At 27.5% G+C, this 21,529-nt stretch overlaps 1 protein-coding gene across 1 annotated transcript in view; it reads left to right on the forward strand.

Annotated features, from left to right (window-relative positions):
• Nup133 (nuclear pore complex protein Nup133) overlaps positions 1-19,724 on the forward strand; it is an 89,091-nt gene extending 69,367 nt beyond the window's left edge. Inside the window, exons 22-33 of the mRNA XM_067284535.1 lie at positions 668-808; positions 896-1,097; positions 3,876-4,009; positions 4,699-4,738; positions 7,012-7,190; positions 10,767-10,842; positions 11,602-11,663; positions 11,747-11,803; positions 11,943-12,023; positions 18,164-18,225; positions 19,239-19,324; positions 19,399-19,724. Coding sequence (XP_067140636.1) covers positions 668-808; positions 896-1,097; positions 3,876-4,009; positions 4,699-4,738; positions 7,012-7,190; positions 10,767-10,842; positions 11,602-11,663; positions 11,747-11,803; positions 11,943-12,023; positions 18,164-18,225; positions 19,239-19,324; positions 19,399-19,535 — 1,257 coding nt within the window. The 3' untranslated portion in view covers positions 19,536-19,724. The remainder of the gene's footprint in view (positions 1-667; positions 809-895; positions 1,098-3,875; positions 4,010-4,698; positions 4,739-7,011; positions 7,191-10,766; positions 10,843-11,601; positions 11,664-11,746; positions 11,804-11,942; positions 12,024-18,163; positions 18,226-19,238; positions 19,325-19,398) is intronic.
• The last annotated feature ends 1,805 nt before the right edge of the window (positions 19,725-21,529 follow it).

Below are 21,529 nucleotides of genomic sequence, written 5' to 3' on the forward strand. Positions count from 1 at the left end.
TTAATAAAATTAATATATGATAAAATAATTATTAATTTTCAAATTCCACACAAGATTAAGAGATTTTACATGCATTTAAGATTAAACTGCACTGTTTTTACGTATTAGTGGACAGGTAGTATTTGGATATGAAACATTATTTGTGTAAATTGTCAAGAACAGCTTAGAATACAATTTGGGATTTCTACTTTGTCATACTATAAATTGAAGGACAATTTTTATAGGGATCTATTTCAAATGGAACCTACTATGATAATAAGATTACATAATTTCTTTACCAAATATTCTACCCTCCAAGAAGATTAGAGAAGAATCCAATGATATGGTCTGCTTGGCAGTTGATAGACACCATTTATATAACAGGGAAAGTTTTTATTCATTTTCACAGAGACAAATTCTAATTTATGAATTTCTTTGTTTGCTGTGACTCTATTTAGAGTTCCTCTTGTAACAGGATTAATTCCTAAATATGCTAATAAATGATTTGATTTGATTTGAAAATATGATAAAATAAATTATTAGATATATTATAAGCTTATATTGAATACTAAGAAGAGTAAATTGTATTTAAATTAAAAAATTATTTTTTTTTAAATGTATTTGAAACTTATATTAAGTATATAATTAATCAGCATTAAAATTTATATATTTAAAATTATTATTAAAGGAAGTACTTCAAGAAGTATTACAGTTTCGTCATACAAAGGCAGATAGTTATAAGTCTACAAAAGAATGTAAAAATGCAGAATATGTTCCTTGGACATCTGCAGGAGGGCCTATGGGACTTTATACAATGCTTACAAAACAGGTTAAAATGATTACTACTATTGATACCATTATTGAACAATTTGTTATTGAAAATATATTGTAAAAAATGTATTTTTTCTTTTTTCAGCATGGTATCAGTGTCGAATTTGGTATTCCCACAGCTGATGATATTCAGACTTCTGGCACAATTTTTCAACAACTTTTAGATTTGACCGATATTATTTTAGATGGATATAAATGCCATTTAGAATCTATTAAAACAAGACAAGAGTATGATTTAGTTGAACAGAAGTATATCAGTGATCGGAGAAAACTTATTTTGCCAATATGTAAGTATAATTTATAAAAAGCATATATTTGGAACTCACTCTAATGTGATTCTCAGGATCAAAAATATCAGCTTACATTATAAATGAGTTTGTATTCTATCGAATTAACTTATTTTGACAGATATACCATCAACTGATTTTCAAACAATGAGTGAAAATAGATTATTATAATAGGTGTACATTCTGTTCTATATTTCATTTTATGTGTATAAATAAAAAGTAAAATATCTGTGTTATATTACTTTAACTAAAAGAAAACTATATTTTATTACCTCAATGCAAAAAAACAAACTAACTTTATATAAATTCATTTAGAAAAATCTACTCACCAAAAAAACCTTTTATTCTAATTAGAAGGAGTTTAATTTTTCATGTAAATTTGGATAAATGTTTTTGACTTAATAATATGTCTGCTTCACGTCTCCAATTTTTCATTTTATTTGAAATATGCTATATAATGCTATAAATTTTAAATCTTGGAATGCAGTTCAAAAATTGTATATGATGCTTTCAGCATAAGTGCCTAAATATTCTGAATCAATGTTATATATATATATTTGCATATAAACATATATTCCTCTCTTCATCTTGCTTTGTAAATTTCTAGAGCTTACCATGTTTTAGCTTGCTCAATTTGGATTGTATGCCCAATTAGGCTAGTTTGTTCAAAGTTAGGTTTCACTCCTGTTTTGGAGGCATATGTGGACAGTGGTTTGTTTCTTCTTTTTGATGTCATATTTGTGCTCCGCAATACGTTTATTTAGTCATCTGTTGGTATATCTGATGTATAGTAGATCATGTTTAAATCTTTTGTCTAGTATTGGGATCCTATATACTCCTGGTACTCTCGTTTTATTTACAGGATCTTTACAATAATGTAAAAGTTTATAAATTTTTGGGTTTCTTCTGTATGTAAGTATGGCGCCTCTATTTTTTGCTGTGTCTTTATATATTGGGTGGAGTCTGGTCATATTCTGTTATTATCCTTCTAGGGTTACCTGTGTGTTGGGGTTGTGATAATTAGTTTTGGTGCACTCAATATTCTTATTAGCATATGTAAGCGCTAACTTCTTGATCATTTGATATTCTAAACAAATGATCAGAAAGCTAGCATGACATCAGAACTGAAGTCTACTCTGTTGCCATATTGTAAGCAATTCTGCATTCTATAAGGTCCCCAAGTGCTTCTTTAAAATTTATTCTTGAATTTAACTCAGTTATGTAATAAACCATTTTATTTTCATTTTTCTGTGATTTACCATAAAATCAATAGTCATTTAATTAAATCGTTACTCTGTAATTTATTGTATATAAATAGGAGTGTGAATTTAAGAGTTATTTTATTGTACATAAATGTAATTTTAAAGCTTTATATCTAAAACTTGATAATGCAAGAAAAGCCCTAAACTAAACAATTGAACAATTTTTTCAATCTTAAATGTTTTTAAAAGTCTTTATTTCATCTTATTAAAGAAATCATTTCTTACTCCACCTTACTATTTCTGTAACATTTGTTCTAGTTACACCCTTTGACAACCGGACCTTTCCTTTGAGGCTGCTAGGCCGCTGGGTTAAAATAGTTCCTTTAAAAAAACACAATAAAACATCCAAATTAAAACAAAAGTAAAAATTCAGAAATTGGCGGATCTTACAGACATCTTCAATTTTAATCTATCCAGTGGCAGATTTCCAGACTTTTATATCCACTTGAGAAGCGCTGTTTAATGCAGATTTCTGGTGTCCCTCTGGTGACGAATTAACTTTAAAATTTTTGATTATTAAATTTCGTCGTTAGATAATTTTTTAGTCGATTCAAGAAGACGTAGTCTGTTCAAAAAATAATTTTTGGGTCTACCATTTAGGTCCACCATTTGGGTCCAATAAATTTTGGGTCCACCCAAAATAATTTTTGGGTCCACCATAAATGGTGGACCCATAAATTATTTTATTGTACATAAATGTAATTTTAAAGCTTTATATCTAAAACTTGATAATGCAAGAAAAGCCCTAAACTAAACAATTGAACAATTTTTTCAATCTTAAATGTTTTTAAAAGTCTTTATTTCATCTTATTAAAGAAATCATTTCTTACTCATTACTATCCTGGAAATAAACAGTATTTGTTGTATTAGATTTGAATATTTATTTACATCATTTATGTCTCCGAAGATTCATTCTGAAGTTTATTATAATTGATTGTGCAAATTATATAATAATTTTAAGCAAAGAAGAAAAGTTTAGGTCAATATCAGAATAAGATGCATTGAAGATACACAACATGGAAGTTTATAAAAAAAAAGTCAGAAGTTTTCTGTTTACTCTTCAAAAATTTATATTTAATTTATCAGGAAAACTTTTATAAATAAAACAACAGAACTTAATTGGTTATCTGCTATCAGGTGAATACACTGAAATTGAATGATATTTGTGAAAAGACTTTAAGGATAGCATTTTGTAAATATAGACTTGATATACTTACAAGCCATATGGAACAATAATAGGTTGAAAAAATTCAGTAGTAATATAAAATAGAAGTTTAAACAAATTATTCTTGTGGAATTTATTTGGATATTATTCCAAAACAGAAGACCAGAATTTGATATTAATGGTGCATTCAAAACCTTAAGTTATTAACAGTTAAAAACTATTAATTCTAAAGTTTCTGTACAGATACAAAATGTCTGATATGCTTTGCTAAGAAAAGTTCTATTCTATTGAGAATTAATAATGTACTTTACATTATTGATATATTTAATTTAATGAAATTTTTTTTTTTAGTTCAAGCAGGACAATATGAAAGAACAGCTTCTCTTGCTGAGAAATATTGTGACTTCAAAATTTTAGTTGAATTATGTGAAGAAACAGATAATCAAGACAGATTGAACAGATATATGATTCAGTTTGCAGACCAAGTATGTATGAATATTTAAGAAATATTTCCAAGATATTTCAGAACATTCCAAATCTTTTACAAGGAGCTCAAAAAAATTGCTTACACCAAAATGTTTTGAGGACATATCATCTCATTTTTGGCAATTTAAATTTGCAATTAGTGTAAATTTTTAAGATGCGATAAGACATTCATAAATGGTTTCTACATAAACAGTTTTTTAGGCTCTGAAGAATGTTTGTTGTTGTTCTGAAATTCAGTAGGGAGTAATTTTTACCTAATGTTAAAGATTTTATGAATAAATATTGTTACTATCAGCTTTAATTCTTTAACATCTCATTGTTTTTCCCATGTGCTGAATAATAATATCCAACATAGATTTTTTTTAGCATACATACCAAAATATACATATTTAAATTTTAACAAATTACCAATACTTTATTTTATAAAAGTAATTTATTCATATTTATTTTACATCATCATCTATGATATAAATTTCTTATTTCTTAAAATAAATATTTTTTGTCCTTTTTAAGATTGGTTTGATGTGTCAAGGTTTGTGTATTCAAATTTAGAATTCTCATTATATTCAATAAAAATATGTTTTAAATGGAATTTTAAATATAAATAGATTTTATAAAATTATAAAATTGATACATTTAAAAATCAAGATACATTTCAGATAATAATTAATATCAATTTTTATTTTAGGGTTTTTCTGATTTTGTATTCAAATGGTATTTAGATGAAGGTAAGAATTTTTATATTATAAGTTACGCTTGTTATTTATAATGAGTTTATTGTTATTTATTGCAAAATAATAATTATAAATTTGTTATTGTACAGGGTGTTCCAAAAATCTATTTAATTTTACACTTCAGTAATTAAGGATACATAAATGTTAAAAGTATAATAAACATGCCATAATGAATAGTATACTTTGTTCTAACAAGTGTTGTTGATTTTAATTCTGCAAACAAAAACTTGCAGTTTACTTTATTTTTGACTGTCATCATTTGGGGTCATTATTGAGATTCAAAAATTAAAATAATTTAGTATTATGTTAATAAAATTATTACATAAAAAACTTTAAATGTTGGAATCTCAAATATTATTTACTACATAGTTTTAATATTTGTACATCTTCATTTATTGAAGTATAAAGTTGTACGTGGACTTTTGGAACACCATGCATTATAGAAATAAGATAAAGGATTAGTTAAACTAAAAATGTAAAATAGCAGTTCACATTAGAAAGTAAAAATATCACATTAGTACAGCCCATGTGTATTATTAATCAATTTTGCTAAAATTAGGCAGCAGCAAGTCTATTTATGGTCTAAATTATAATGTAAAAAATTTTTAGAACATATTATTCAATCAGAAAATTACTGTAATTTTGTGCATATATTCCACAATTGCTTTTAGCCTGTAGAAAATTTCTAAAACAAAAAAAATTACCTAACTTGCATAATTGTATATTTTATACTGTGAAGTTGTCATTGAAAACATATAGCTTAATTATGCATGCAGACTTATCTTGTAACGGTTGAAGTTGATTTCCTTTTATAAAACAAACTCTTCATAAAAAGAGCTCATGAGAAGAATCTAATAATATAAGCCATTGATTGCACTGTTTGTATATCTATCTTGGTATGCCTAGAATGTCCACTAGGGGTGCTCCTAGCTATTATTTAAATTAACAATAAATTCAGTATATTATTATTTTTATTTGTAGTAGGAATTTATTATTAAACGAATATTATAATGAAATATTAAGAAACCAAAAATGGGTAAGAATAAGACAGTTCTTGATAAACAAAACAAAACTAAACAAAAGCTACCATATTGCAAGTATCTATATACAGTCGAGTCTGCATAAGTCGACATCCTGATAACTCGACACCGTCGCTTAACTAGTCAGCTTTCTGTGGTCCCGGCCAACTTACATAGGCATTAATGTTAAAAAAACTCCGGTTTACTCGACACCGTTTAACTCGACACCACTGGATAAGTCGACATACTTTTGCTGCCCCACACTCCGATAAGTCATCCCCCTCCTGAAAAAATGAATTCATTCCGTACGTGTGGGTGCGAACTCATTTTTTTTTTCAGGAGGGGGAGTCGAATTATTTATTAATAATTGATTTATTAATATATATATATACATACATATTAATAAAAATGCCTTAACATTTTATGTATTTTTATGTATAAAATAATAACAGATAAACAAAAAGAAAATATACAATCTACATCAACGTCACACCAGAATCCAATTTTGCATTTTCTCATGCCAGAGGCATTAAGAATTCTTAGACGTTACTTGCCAATGATTGACAATTGCGAAGATGATGTTTTCAAGGCATTCATGATTGTTGAAAAAGAAAGTCGAGACAGTTAAGTGCTCAAAACAAACAACACTAAACGAATTTTTCAGTTTTTCATCTATAGAGTAATTGTAAATGGTGGACACAACGTATTGTAAGCCTATACTACTGTATAACGCACTACTGTATTTTATTAATTGTAGTTTTGTGGGTTTTTTTTTTCCAACTTCGCTTTAGTCGTCACATTGGATAACTCGACACATTTCCACTTCCCCTTGGGGTGTTGACTTATGCGGAGTCGACTGTATATCAAGTATTATTATAGTATTTATAAGTATCTATATATATTTTTATTTATAATAGGATTTTATTATTGATTTGAATTTATTATTTATACTACGGAATGACACCATTGCTGATAGAATGCCCACTAGGGGGCATCCCGGGGCTACTAGTCATACATAAAAACATCACAAGAAGAAATGAATAATGTAAAGCAATTTGCTTTTGTATCTGTATTTTTGTAATGAGAATTATCTTCTGTAAAATTGCATTATATTGCTCATTTTCTCTAATATATTTATGTTATATTATATTAGAATAATAATGATTAGTTAGTGAATCTATACAAATCATAAATTAGTTTTACAAAATTGAATGATTGAAGTAAAACTTTATTTTCTGTTCAATATAGGAAAACACAGTAAATTGTTATTACAGCCACCTTCACAGCATAATGCATTGACTCAATTTTTGAAAGGCCATGACAACTTAAGTTGGATTCATTACATAAATACTAAACAGTATGAATTGGCTCATCGTACTTTAAAAAATTTGGCTAATAATGAGCATCGTTACTTAAATAAAAAAAAGGTATGTATTTGATTATTAAGATTTGACTCTAAATTCTTTTTAAATTGCTCATAACATTACAAAGTTCAGTAAGTGTTATGTCTTCTATTTTTAAAATTAATATTGATTTCTTCATGAAATTCATAAAATGAAACATAAAATACAAGTATGGCTCAGAAAAGTTGGTATTTTCATATTATTACTTACCTCATTTTCTTGATCTTTGATGAATTACCAAATACATGCATCATATTTATTTTTGTCTTGTGCAAAAACATAATTTAATAGCAGGTCAAGATGTTAAAATTCTTTACTTCTTTGCCTTTGATAAACTTAAATTTAACCATTTGATAGGTATGCTTTTTATCATATCATTATTCTACGTTTAAAAAAAATAATAGGAATATCTGCAATACCAGATGAAATGAAAAAAAGAAGAAAATACAGCTTTTTTAGCAATGTTTGCACTTTTTAATTGCTTATATTTTGACAACCCCTTAATAGAAAAATCTGAAATTTTGTACATTACTTAAGAAAGCAATCATTTTTCGAATGATATATTCAGAATTACTACAGGCATTTGAGGCAGAGAAATTGACCCCTGAAAATTGGCAACTCTGATTTCTTTGTAATGTAGTCAGTGACGTTTTTACTTGACATAGAGTCACTGCCTTGACACTCAATTTACTAAAGTTTCAATATCAAAGAACAATTTCTTATTTGCATACTTTTAGCATTTTGAATCATGTGACAATTATAGTTATAGTTTGTCTTTACTATAAATGCATTGATGCCGTTTAACTTTCATAAAACTGAATTGAACTTTTTTGTAATTAGTGATTATATTATCAGCATCGTATGCAGTTACATAATCAATAGAAAGATCATAATTCTGGAGACAAGTTATTATTTTATTTGTTATTGTTTCTGAAGATTCATAATTGTCAGAATAAAAGTCAAGAATTTTGTTTTTTAAACCTTCTTGCAGTACAAAGTATGTCACATAAGTTAATGGAAAAGTGGATCTTTGAGACCCATGAAAATTAGCCAGGTACCATTGTTCTAAACATTAAACAATTGTAAAACAAACACACCTTAACGCTGAGAACTGAGAACTTTAAATTTAATCATAAAAACAAACGTTTTCAACTCATTCAATGGGCCATCACCAGGTTAACGACATTCAAATACCATTTCGAACAACCAGTTCAAGTTAAAATAAATTACAATAGAATTCACGTGCGATATTGAACTATGTAAACCAAATACAACGCAAAAAAACATTAAACAAATATAAATAACATAGAAAAATACAATAAAATATACTAATTGAACATGTATACATTGTAAAAAGCCTATAGTGCCATAGGCAATCTTTTGAGCGTAGTAAATGTATCCCTATGATTTCTTTCTAATTATAAACTTCCAAGCTGAAGGTAAAATCGTTGCATCTTTGTAATTTAAACATTTTTCCTTTAAGCTGGACTTGTATATTTAACATTTTTCCATTGTAGCTGCAAGTGTTGGTGAGTGCACCGGTGCTATGATCTTGGCCTCTTCCCATTTAACAATGGACCCTTCAGTATGCACCATTTTTGCTAACACTGTTGTATATTTACTTTTTGCCACATCATATTTGTGCTCTTTAAGCCTTTTACTTAAGCTTCTTGTTGTGACCCTGATATATTCCTTGTCTATCCCTAATTGGTTGTTGCTGTACGGTATCATGTACACCCCCGGTTGTTCGCTCTCTTTAATTTTATCCTTGTCGTTTCTCAGCAATTTATATATCGAGGGAGCTCTTTTGTATACAATAGTGCTGTTCTTGTGGCTCGCAATATCTTCCATAACCGAGGATAGTTGTTTATTATAAGTAAATTTCTTGATACCGTTTGTTACATCTCATTTTTTCTTGCTTTTCTTAGGATCCTTGTAAGTGGCAATTAGTCGGTCCACTGTTCTTGGACCAAACCCCAACACCCTAGCCACTTGCTTGATTCTATTCAGCTCTCGTATCGTATCCATTATGTTTGAGCAATACTGAAATGCTCTTCTAATTAAAGCTCTAAACGCTGAGAGCTTATAAGCAATAGGATCATTCGATGTTGATGGTATATATATAGCAGGTCGTGTGTAGGCTTGATATACACTTTCGTGTTTAGTGATCCGTTCTTAAATGCAATACCAATGTCCAAGAAATGTAATTCGTTGCTACTAACCTGCTCCAAGTTCAGCTTTAGACCACGATCGTTGGAATTCATTGCATTTAAGAATTGGTGTATTCTTGTGTGGTTCTTCCATATAATAAGCACATCGTCAACATACCTTTTGTACAAGATTATGTCCTCATTGAAGTTGATAAGTTTGATGCGCTCCATTTTTTTAAAAAACCATTTTGCAAGTTAAGTCTGAGAATGGCCATTGAGTAGGCCGAAAACATTAGGTTTTTCAATAAAACTATCTCGGCAACACAAAAAGGTGTAGTGTGGTGAGTTAAATATATATTTCTGATTAAGTACACATATACATGTTACTGTTCTATAGTATTTTTTATTGTATTTTATAATAAATATTATTCATTTATTTATTTATTTTGTTCACTTGTACAATTATTTATTCACTTATGATGATAAATTTTTCATATTGACTATAAGATTTATATCATTATGTAATGTGAAAGTGAACTATATGAGATATTCGATAGAGCGAATAAGAATATTATATTTAAGTTATATAATTACGTGAACCAAAATTCTAAAAGTTGGAACAATTTTAATGTTTAAGTCAATACGATATGTACTAAGTGTATGTTCTAACGATCATTCCTAAAGAAAAAATATATAAACTACTAGGGATAGTAACCCAATAACATATATTAAAGGGTGAAATCATATTTGCTATACTGTACACTTTAACTAAGTTACTGTTTAATTTTATAAATCTCTGATACATAGGCAGCTGAAATAGTGCTATTTAAATTTACTCTTTGTGGACTATTTTGTTAAGCTACAAACCACGTCTCTTGTAACAGGCGAAAGCCTTTTACGTTAATAAAGGTTAATAATAATAATAATATCATTATGTAAGAAATATACTTTGAAGATAATGATGTCAAAGGACATTGGCAATATTCGAAATTTTATATTCTGTTTAGACATTTGATTTTTGAATGTTAAAACCTGGTGCAGACTACTAAATGTAGCCAAAAACATTTGGTTCATTAAACTTAATGCTGGAAATAGTGTAGAAGATACATTTGTAAGTTCTAGCTCTCGACTTACAGAATTTAAAAAAGAAAATGTAGCAAAACTTAATTTTATATTCTATTTTTTGAATTGTATCTAAATCCTGTTTGAAGAGCTGATACTGAATTAAATTAGTCCAAAAACATTTCTTTTTCAATAAGTATTTTGATTTCTGTAACTTAGCATTTAATTTTGGAATATTGATTATGGTACTAAGTCTTTTTGAAATAAATCAGACTTACCAAATTTTTATGGAATAAGTAATCAAAATATTCGTTTTTCATTAATATATTATACATATTTGTGATGCTTCTTTGATTATAAACATAAGTAAATTTTAACCATCTTTCAGACACTTCTTAGCCTTAGTAAATTAGCAGCTCTAACAAGTAATGAAAGTCCAGATATCAAAGATGTGCAATTAGCCGGTATGTATTAAGTTTAGATCATTAAGATATATGACTCAATAAATGCAGAAAAATAGCTATTTTTGTAATATTGAATATTATGAGTATTGGCAGATTTATGTATATTAAAACCAAACAATTGCCGTAATGTATCCTGTTATTTTCGTGCTACTTAAGTGTTTTTATTGTATTTTATAGTAATTATTGTCTGTGAGTAACTGTGGATGGTTATATCAAGAAATAAATATGTCTAGAAGTGAAGAATTGCTGTGTCCAGGTAGCATAACTGGCAATGCATCCACACAGTAAGCAGGAGTTTTGGGTTTGAGTCTTGCTTTGGGCCAATCCTGTTCTTCCAGAATATTCTAAATTATTTAATAAAATATTAATGTATTATAATTATTAAATTTAATAGGAGATGGTGCCTGACACCTACCTCTAATATCAAATTACTTAATAATTTAATTATTAATAGTTGCACAAAAATAACCCAGTACATTACGGCAATTGTTTGGCTTTGATTAATAACAATGGGTTTAAGAGGTTTATATATGTACTTATTTAAATTGTTTGATGATTATGATTTATTTTGTTTAATTTTATTCATTTCTCATGATGTAATTCATTATTAAATGATTTATTTTTTTCTAAACTGGAAATTATTTTTCAAATAATGTATTTTAATGTTTAGTTTTACAATTAAAATTTTATAAAATTAATAAGTTTTTTTATGACCTAACTTTTAATCAAAATACTGATATGTAAATTTCTACTTGATAGCAATAAATATGGACCAAGATTTAATTTTATATCAAGAAACTTTACCACAAAATGTAATAAAGGTAATATAATTTTTGCTATCAATATTAAATTACATTTATAATTCTTATAAATATATATAGAACTTTTTAAATAATTATTTCAGGCGTTTGATCTTGATCCTGATAGGATGAGAGTGTTAACTCCAAAAGAACTTTTAGAGGTATCATCAGATTTACACAAATTTTTTATGGTTTATATTTTGACATAAAATTCTTATTACACCTAAATTAAATTTTAAAATTATTATAAGATAATGAAAATAATTTTATATATTATCATAAATTAAAAAATATTTACAGATGTATGTATGTGATGAAAACTCTGGTGCAAATGAATACGATTTTAAGAAAGCTTTGGATCTAGTTTCATTTGTAATTTCGGTAAGTACTCTTGTTTTTGACTGAATTTTTTTCACTATGCACTTAGATTTATTTTACATACAGCTATAACTTTAAATAATCCATATTATTTTTATTATTTCAAATGATAACAACTTTATTTGGAATAATAAAAATAATATGGGTTTTTTATTTTTAAATCTTTTTGCCATGTGAGCTCTAAGATATCTTTTTAATCAAACCCATCATAAGTTTAACTAGGCCACAATGGGATCAGCCAGATAGTGAAGGACAGTTTATCCATGAAATTGTTAGAGTTCCTGATACAGACTTGAACTCTGGGTTTCTCAAAGTAGTAGGCCTATATCTTATGACATGGTCGCTTGGCTATCATAATATGAGTTAATAGAAATAGTATATGGTCTAAAAGTTGGGATTTATTCAAATAACAATAAAAGAGTAATAAAAAATACTGTTCATTGTAACTTTTGAATGCAATAAAGTTAGTGATCTCTGATCAACTCAGAGATCACTAACTTAATCATTTTGGTCGTTTTGAAATAAATTTTGATTTTGATTTTTTGAATAGGTGCTTTGGAGGGTGCAGAATATTTTATTGAACCAAAAATTTGCCCCAAAAATTATTGCATACAAAACAAAACAGCAATTTATGAATGAATTAATGATTATCACTACACAGTTTGGAAAATTCAATCATTTAATGATTAAATTGACCTATCATATATTTGTCATGCAAAACTAAACCAATAAATTGACACAAACATTTTTTTAATTAAAAAAATGATTTAGTTTAAGCAGGTTTCATTATCATAGAATAATGTATATTTGTATAACAGACAAATATATAATGTATTTCTATTAATCAATGTAAGTAGTTGCCAGCACTACCATTGACCTATTTTTAGCACGAGGTGGTAATTAACAGACTTTTTCATATCCAAAAATAGAAAAATCTTTTCTGAAATATTATTTAGAGAAATGTACCAATTTTTTGAAAAGGATTGTTTTTCTTGAAAACATACATATTTTTATGTATGTTTTCAAGTAAGAATTTCATTTTAATTCAAGCTGACATGAAATTTCACTTGTTGAATAATGCCAAAAAGAGTTTTGAAATAAAACATGATTTTTATTTTGGGTTTTTCTTAATTATAACCAAGACTGACTCATCCCTACCATAAGTGCATAAGCATATAAGTAGGCAGTGATGTAATAAATGACTGGAATGATCAAAAACGAAGTAAACAATGTTTCAATTTTACTCTTAAATCACAATATCTCTTTGCAATTTGGCATATTTCTGCAAAATGCATGGGGGTTTAATTGATAAATACCCTTCTTTTTTCCAATTCACACATTTACACTAGAAGAAGAAAAATTATTTATAAATGTCTTGAAACTTTATTTAATCACTTTTAATATTCATAATTCAAATGTATAAAATTATTACTTGGCATAATTGATTTATTGATTTTTTTTAATGTTAAGACAAAATTATCAAAATTGTTTGAATTTGGTGATTTTTGAAAAATCTGATAGAAACTTGAGAAGAAAAAAGTTAATTTTTTTTATTTAAAAAAAAATGTACCAATAAGTTGTGAACAAGAAATAGATGAAAGAATTCTTGGTTGCATTCTTGATGCTGTTAACTTAATTAAAAATTGTTTTTGTTTTGCATAAGAAAATTACAAAAAATTTTTTTTATTAACTTTACCAGTTACAAGAAAGTATGTAGTTTGGCAATGTAAAGTATTCCTACTTAATAAGTAAAAAAAATGAACAAATTGTAACAAATTTTTGTTTACTAATATCTATTAATAAGAATAGTATAAATATATCAGTTTATATAAAGTACTTTGCAACACATTGTACATAATATTACTAGGAAAAATATATTTTGGAGTTTTGCCATAGCTTCTACATAAAGTTACTTATCATTATTAAATTCAACTACCCAAGACTGGGAATACGTTAATAAACATTGCACATATAACCAATATCCAGCAAGAAAAATTACAGGAAAGCAGACATTTTCAACCTTGTTTAATGGGCATCATCAGGCTCACTGCAGTTCAAATGCAACTGTTTTAACAGCTGCATTCGAACTGCAATTGAAAGTGGGAAAATGTGAAAAGAATGCTTAACTGTCTTCTTTCATGCAAGTGCAGATTGGTGAAAAACTTCAATCTGTAGGTTTTGGGAAATCTGTAAAGCACATGCCTTCAAAAGCATGAAGATGCCTATAATTTGGAAAGCAAATTAATCAGCATGGATGACAAAACAGTATTCGGAGAATAGGCTAGAAGTATTGACAAGAATATGCATCAAGAGAAGACAAGGTCCATATTATTGATTATAGATAATTATCCCATTCATCCAAAAATAGAGAATCTTACAATGTTATGTTGAAAATGCTCCAAATAAAACATCCAAAATACAGCCACTTGATAGGGGAATCTTCAAATCCTTTAAATTGTGTTGCTGAAATGGAACATTGCATAATCACAATTCAAAGATGGTGAAGCTACTAAATTAGCAGTAACTGTAAATGTCTTAGATGCAATTTTATCAATAGAATCTACATAGAATATCATTTACCAGATACAATAAAAAAAATTCAAAAAAGCTGATTTTGTTCTTTCCCCATCTGATGTAGAAAATGATCAGAAGACTTACAAGTAGAAAATGTCAATATCTTCAATGATAGACTGAATTGTATGTGACCATTGACAATTCTCTGACTGTGTGTCTAGAACCATAACCAGAAGTCATTTATCAAGCTGTGGTCTCAAAAATGAATCCAAACAGCTCTCTGTCTAGGAGAGAATTCAGTAGTTCTGATGAAGTGACAGAACCCATCATGTCTTGTGTAGAAGATAAATTTAATACCCCTGTATGTTGATTGATATTTTGGCAATAGAGGACAAATTTTCACAACAGAAAAAGACATACAACAATTAACTTATTCTTTTGTGTTCAATCATTGCAATTTATAGTCTTATGTGTTTATTTCTGTATGTATTGTAATGAAATAACCCATATTTGTGGGTAATGAATGAAAACATTCATAATATTAAATAATTTTAATAGTTTTGGGTATTTTTGTGGGTTATTTCATTACATATAACCAGTTTTTTGAAAGAAGTGAAAGTGTATATACCGTATTGTAATTTTGATTTACAATAGTATAGTCCTGTACAGAATAAGATCTTTTATAGTACTATATTGTCTTTTTCTTATTTGTACTATATATGTTAGTACACGGAAAATTAATCTCCACTCTAATCTGTTTACTTAAAAACAAACCCAAATAAAATTAAAAATTGTAAGGCAAACAGGTAAATCTTGAGAGAGGAAAAAATTTTTATTATTATTCATATTATATTACCCCAAATGCATTTTGCCGCTAACGGCCTCCTCAGTAGGGCTTTTTTTCCAAAGAAACTTTGATGCGAGTCATCCAACAGCAACAGAAACATCATCCACACAGTGAATACTTCGCGTACAATCTTTATATCCGATTAAGCTATCCCAACATTCCGCAGTAATCACACCATTATTTAAATTCATTATGCTGGTTTGCATAATGATTGCGTAATGTTCTTTAAATTTTCGCTTAATTACATTTTTTTCCCGATGTAATATTTTAATATTATTAATATCGATAGAACAATTAGTAGCCCGACAATGTAAAAATATTGGAGAAGTATTGATTTTAAGACGTATCAAGGCCAGGTGTTCTGACAACCTTATTTGCAGTTTCTTTTTCGTTTCCCCTACGTAAAAATTAGGAGTTTCACAGGAACATGGAAGTCTGTAAACCACACCATCTTCTTCCAATAATTCTTTTTTCACATTAGGTCTTGTCACAAGTCCAAATAACCTGTTTTTTGGATTGGAGCCAATTTAGTTAAATTATTACAAAAAATTTTTTGGTATTTTTCGAAAATACCTTTAACGTATGGGAAACAAACATACTTATCTACTGACTGTTTTTCCTTTTTTACTTGAAATCTGTTTTCTAAATATATATTATACCAATTCTTAAGGAGTCTTTTTGGATAGCTGTTCAATAGATATTTCTTATTTATTTCTTTAATTTCATCTTCTCTTATGCTGGATCTGGTCGTTCTAGAAAAGATCTTACGTATTTCCATTAAGTATATATTTTTCTTTTGGTTAATTGGGCAATAAGATTTAAAGTTTATAACTTTCCTTGCACTACAAGATTTTTTGTATTTGCAATACTCTAAATGATCGTCGAACCTAATAATTGTTATGTCCAAATAGTTAAGTCTTAAACTTTTCACTCTCATGGGTAAACCTAATATATTTGTTAATCTTATTAGCTTCTTCTACTATTTTTTCTGGGAACGTTACTTTAGTATCATATATAATAAGTATATCATCTACGTACCGTGCAAGGAACACTATTCCATTAATTGTTGACAGAATTTTATCCATATCAATCATGACTATTTCTGCTAGCTTCGGTCCTACAACAGAGCCCATAGAAATTCCATCTTTCTGATGGTAGTATTTCCCATTAACTGCAAAGAAATTTTGTTCTAATACAAATTTAGTCAAGTCTATTAAATGTTATTCAACACCATACTTAGACTATGTATGATTATTTCCTTAGTAATTGAAGGGTACATTGACTCGATGTCTAGGCTCATTAGCTTATATTCTGGTAGTATTCTTCCCGCTTCTAATTTTGAAATCGGGATATCCTCATTCTTCACACTAAATGCCGAGTTTGTAATAACGTGCAAGGATTTTTTCAAAAAATTTTCTAGATTATATAATAAAGTCATCTTAAAAGCCACTATGGGTTGACATTTATTCTGCTTGTGTGTCTTTATGCGTATATTCAATTTTGGTATCCTTACATTTTCTTTTGGGAGCAATTCTTTACTTTCAGAGATTGAAATGATACCCTCCTTCAACAAATTCCTTAAATTTTTCTTTAATATTTTTTGAATATTCTCTGTTGGGTCTTGTTTTAATTCTTCAATATTTCCTGCTGTTATAATTTTTTGTTCTCTCTTTTCTAGATCTTGTAAAGATAAAATTATAACTTGTTGAGATTTATCAGCTCTTACTAGACACAAATTAGATTTTTGGAAGAATTTTTTCAACCTTACATATTTACCCATGTGCTTGTCGGCGTTTCGGTCCATTATGTATCCTTCTCTTTTATTAAATTTCTTTAGATCTTCAGCAATTTTAATTTTTAATTCTTCTTTTTATTTTTTGTTGTAATTGCTTCTAAATATTGCGAGGTCTATATCAGCTATAGTATCAATTGTTCTATCGAAATAAGGCAAATTCATGCCAACTCCATATGACAGCAACCGCATATAGTCTTTCGGAATTTTCTGCGAGGTTAAATTCACAACCAAATTTTCTTGCCACTGTTGAGACACTGTATCTAACTGATAATCAAATAATTTCCGCAATTTTTCATCTTTATTATTTATATATCGGGTATTATTATTATTATATTTTAAATTATCCTTATGATTTAATTTAGATTTTAATTGTTTAATAATTCTATTTGTATAATTAATCATTTTACCTTTTTTTATTAATTATTGATTTTAATATTAATCTTTCTATCTTCCATATATCCTCACTATTGATATCTTTCTTGACTATATTGTGTTTTTGTATAGAAAAACAGACAGTGCATATGGAGTATGTAATGAGACTGTCATATTTTTCTGTTTTTTATATGTTGACAGCTTAGGTCTAGTCCTTGTATGATGACTGCCGGATGGCCGAGCAGTCAAGGTGGCATCCTACCACTCTGGGGGACCCGGGATTGAATACAGATGGGTCAAAAAATCCCCAGAAATTTTTTGGGGGCAGTCTGACTGGATATGTCAGCCCCATCCTTCACCACCTGGTCACCCCATTGTGGGCTTGGCTGAACCTATAATGAGGTTGCTAAATAAGGCCGTCTTAGTGCCCACAGGGCAGAAAGAGTAAAAAAAAAAGTCCTTGTATGATCAGTTCAAGGTAGCATGGTTTAACTGCTGCATATATATATACACTTTTATTGAATTACATTTTAAGATATTTTTTATTAAATAATGTCTTGAATAGTTAGAATAATTTGTCAATTTTTAATAATTAATAAAATATTTTTTTATTAGTCATCCAATGATATAGAAAGCATTAAGCTTCATATTTGGATTCGAGCAATTTTGAGGGATAAGTAAGTAGTTTTTTTAATTATTGAATTTAAATTAAAAATATTGTTTTTAGCATAATTATATTGCTGCTTTAACACAGATATGTAATGAATGTTTGAGAATTTAGAGCAGGCATGTCAAAGATATGGCCCGCCAGACAATTACTTGCGGCCTGCAATATGAATTCAATAATGCTATTTGTGTATATTTTATTATCTTGATACCAAAGAAAATGTGATATTTTGTACTTAAATGAATAATACTTAATAATAATTATTGAGTTAAACAATTTTGTTTATTGTTTTTATTTTTATTTATTCATATTACTTAGAGTTATAGTGTAAACAAAAAATTAAACGTAAAAATGTTTTCTCTATTTCATCTTTTGAATTTCAAATTAAAGTCCATCTTCGCAAGATCATTTATTACATAATTTGCACATGAAATGAGTGTTTTCAAAATATTAGTAAATTACGGCCCATATAAGACAGTTTATTCTTGTACTTTGAGTTTTGCAGTCCTTGTTTACAGATCAGTTTACAGACCTGCTTCAGGCCTGTAAATTAATCACAGAACAAACATTTTTGGCCAAAGTTATTGCTGGAAAAGTACAAATGGTGTTTTTATTTTTAATTTATTGTCAAATTTCGGGTTATTAAAAAAAAGTTTTTTGAGTTGGCTACTTTTTAGAAAATTTTTGGTTACAAAAGCTAAAAACATCTGGCCCACTGTCATATGCCAGACAAAAAATTGGCACTTAAGTAGTTTGAGTTTGAGTTTGACACCCCCGATTTAGAGTAAAGAATTTTAAAATAATTTACAATTAAATTAATTTTGATCATTCATTTATTATTGGTCTTAAACTGTAATTATCCAATTTGTGTGTTTTAATTAAATCTGTTTCTCATATACTAAAAAAAATCAATAACAAAATAGCTTTTGAAATTTATTTATATAAAATGCACTTAAAATTAAACACATTATTTTAATTACAATATTTTAACACATTTAACTTAAATACTGTTTATTGATACAGATGGGAAGATCTAGATACAAACAATCCTCTGGAATCTATCAAAGACACAATTTTTTTTCGAACTGTTGAATTAGCATTCACGCAAGGTTTGTCTGTTTTTTTTATTTCTTTTAATTCATAGTAATCTTATCTAATAAACATAAAAATAATTTTTCTACAGGGGCTGATTTATTTGAATTGCTTCCTTCTATTGAATTATTTTTAAGTAATGAAGAACTTGGATGTCTCACTGAAAATCACACATTTGTGTTTCTCTTGAAAGCTGCCTATGAACACATCACACGTTTAACAGAGTAGATGTATATTTTTGTAAAATACATTGTTTCTAATAATTTTATAATTTTTTACAAATTTTTAAATTGTAAAGTTGAACAAACATTTTGTAATTTTACATAAATTAAAACTTAATTTCTACAATTATTGATATTAAATAATATAAAGAATAAAGTGAATTTGGTAAGAAAAATAAAAATAATTTAAACTTGTTTTTATTTTTCTTTTATAACAATTAACAACACAAAAGTTTATAAAGATATGTACAAATATAGAACTGAAACAATTTGATATAAAAACAAAATAATTTCAATGAAGATTTAAACATTTTATTCTCTAATTTTTTAACAAGGCCATGTTTTCATCACATTTCTAATTACATAGACAAAATACATCTTTGAACTTTCCATATAAGATTAAACTTTTGAATATCAAGAAATTTTATACAAAGAATGCTAAATTAAATAAATATTAGTCATATATTATTTTCATCAGCTATTTTAAGATTGTCAGAATTCTATTTATAATTTGTTTAACACCGACGAAGCTTTTTTTTTTTTAATAAAACTATGGCACGTTGACTACTTTACACATAAACATTGATTATTTTTGGTCAAGAATTCTCAAACTTTATGATGGCGCATGACTCCTGAAGGGATGCTTCTACTACAAAACATCAAGTTTGGTTTGAAAGACATATTTATACGACGCATACTGTTACAGTAATAATTTGTTTAGAATTCATTCATCTACTGATCCTATTATAAAGGCTGATTTGGATTACGTTAATTCCAATTAAAATAAACACACATATTTACTAATATTTAAATCGCTTAGATCATAACAGTTTGAGAAACCCTGCTTTACATTAAAATACATTCTTTTATACACATTGCATTGTTACTGTAGGCAAATATACTTTGAATTAATGCTTTCAATAAGAAGTAATGTATAAATACATTTCTGAAAATAATAATAATATGCTATTTTACTATTCAGCAGGAAATTTTATCTACAATACATAAAGCATATAATGGAAATTTAATTATGCTGAGAACTATTATTTTGAAGTTACTTTTTGTAGATAATAGTGAAATTTGTAATAATCAAGCCAGGTAAAAATATTTTATTATTAATTTGTAAGTAATTTTAATTTTTTCAATATTTAAAAACAACATTTTATTATAATTTTAAGAATTGCAATAATTTTTGTAAAGTTCAATATATAAATTGCATAAATAATTTCTTTTTTACTAGGAAAATTGTAATTTTATAATGATTGTTTTCAAATTATAACAATTGATTAATTATTTTTTAATCTATTTTTTTTTTTTGTTTGTTTTGAATAGCTAATTATTAATATTTTTAAATTACACTTTTTTAAGGCAGTGGCTTCCAATATTAACATTCATTATATAAAACCACACGAGAGCAAGCAATTGAGCACAGTAAAACATATTAAATTATTTTATAACATATATAAAATAATTTTATGGAATGACAAGTGCATGAAAATTTATATTGTAATATTTATTCTTGTTGCGCATCTCCACAGTTCACCGCTCTCTTGGGAATTTTACAAGAACCGAGTAAAATTAGAAGGACGTTTCCATAGTCGGGTATTTGCAAAATTAGCTTACATTGGATTTAAATTAATCTACGATAGAATCCGTGCGAGGACTCTTAAGTTTTGGCACAACTTGGCTCCTACATTGTAGCTTAAGTATAGAAGCTTCATGCTTTCTAGAGCCGTGAAGTACTGTCTTCCGCAGAGCTAATAAATACATTACTTCACTTCGTTTTTCTTGCACGTTCGAAAGTTTCCTAAAAGAATAGTTACAGTGAAATATTTCAAAAAAATATTAAAACTAGTTACACTCTTATGTTTTAAGAGAAAATATAAATATTTAAGAAGTGTTTCCAATCTTTCTGATGGATATAACAGAATTAAGATGTTTGCAATTTGGAATATTTCCAAGAGAGACTTGTTTATAAAACGTTGTCTTATTCTGTTGGGT

The sequence above is a fragment of the Centruroides vittatus genome, unplaced genomic scaffold (genome assembly GCF_030686945.1).
Source record: "Centruroides vittatus isolate TY-2023 unplaced genomic scaffold, ASM3068694v2 scaffold_1323, whole genome shotgun sequence".
Lineage (NCBI taxonomy): Eukaryota > Metazoa > Arthropoda > Arachnida > Scorpiones > Buthidae > Centruroides > Centruroides vittatus.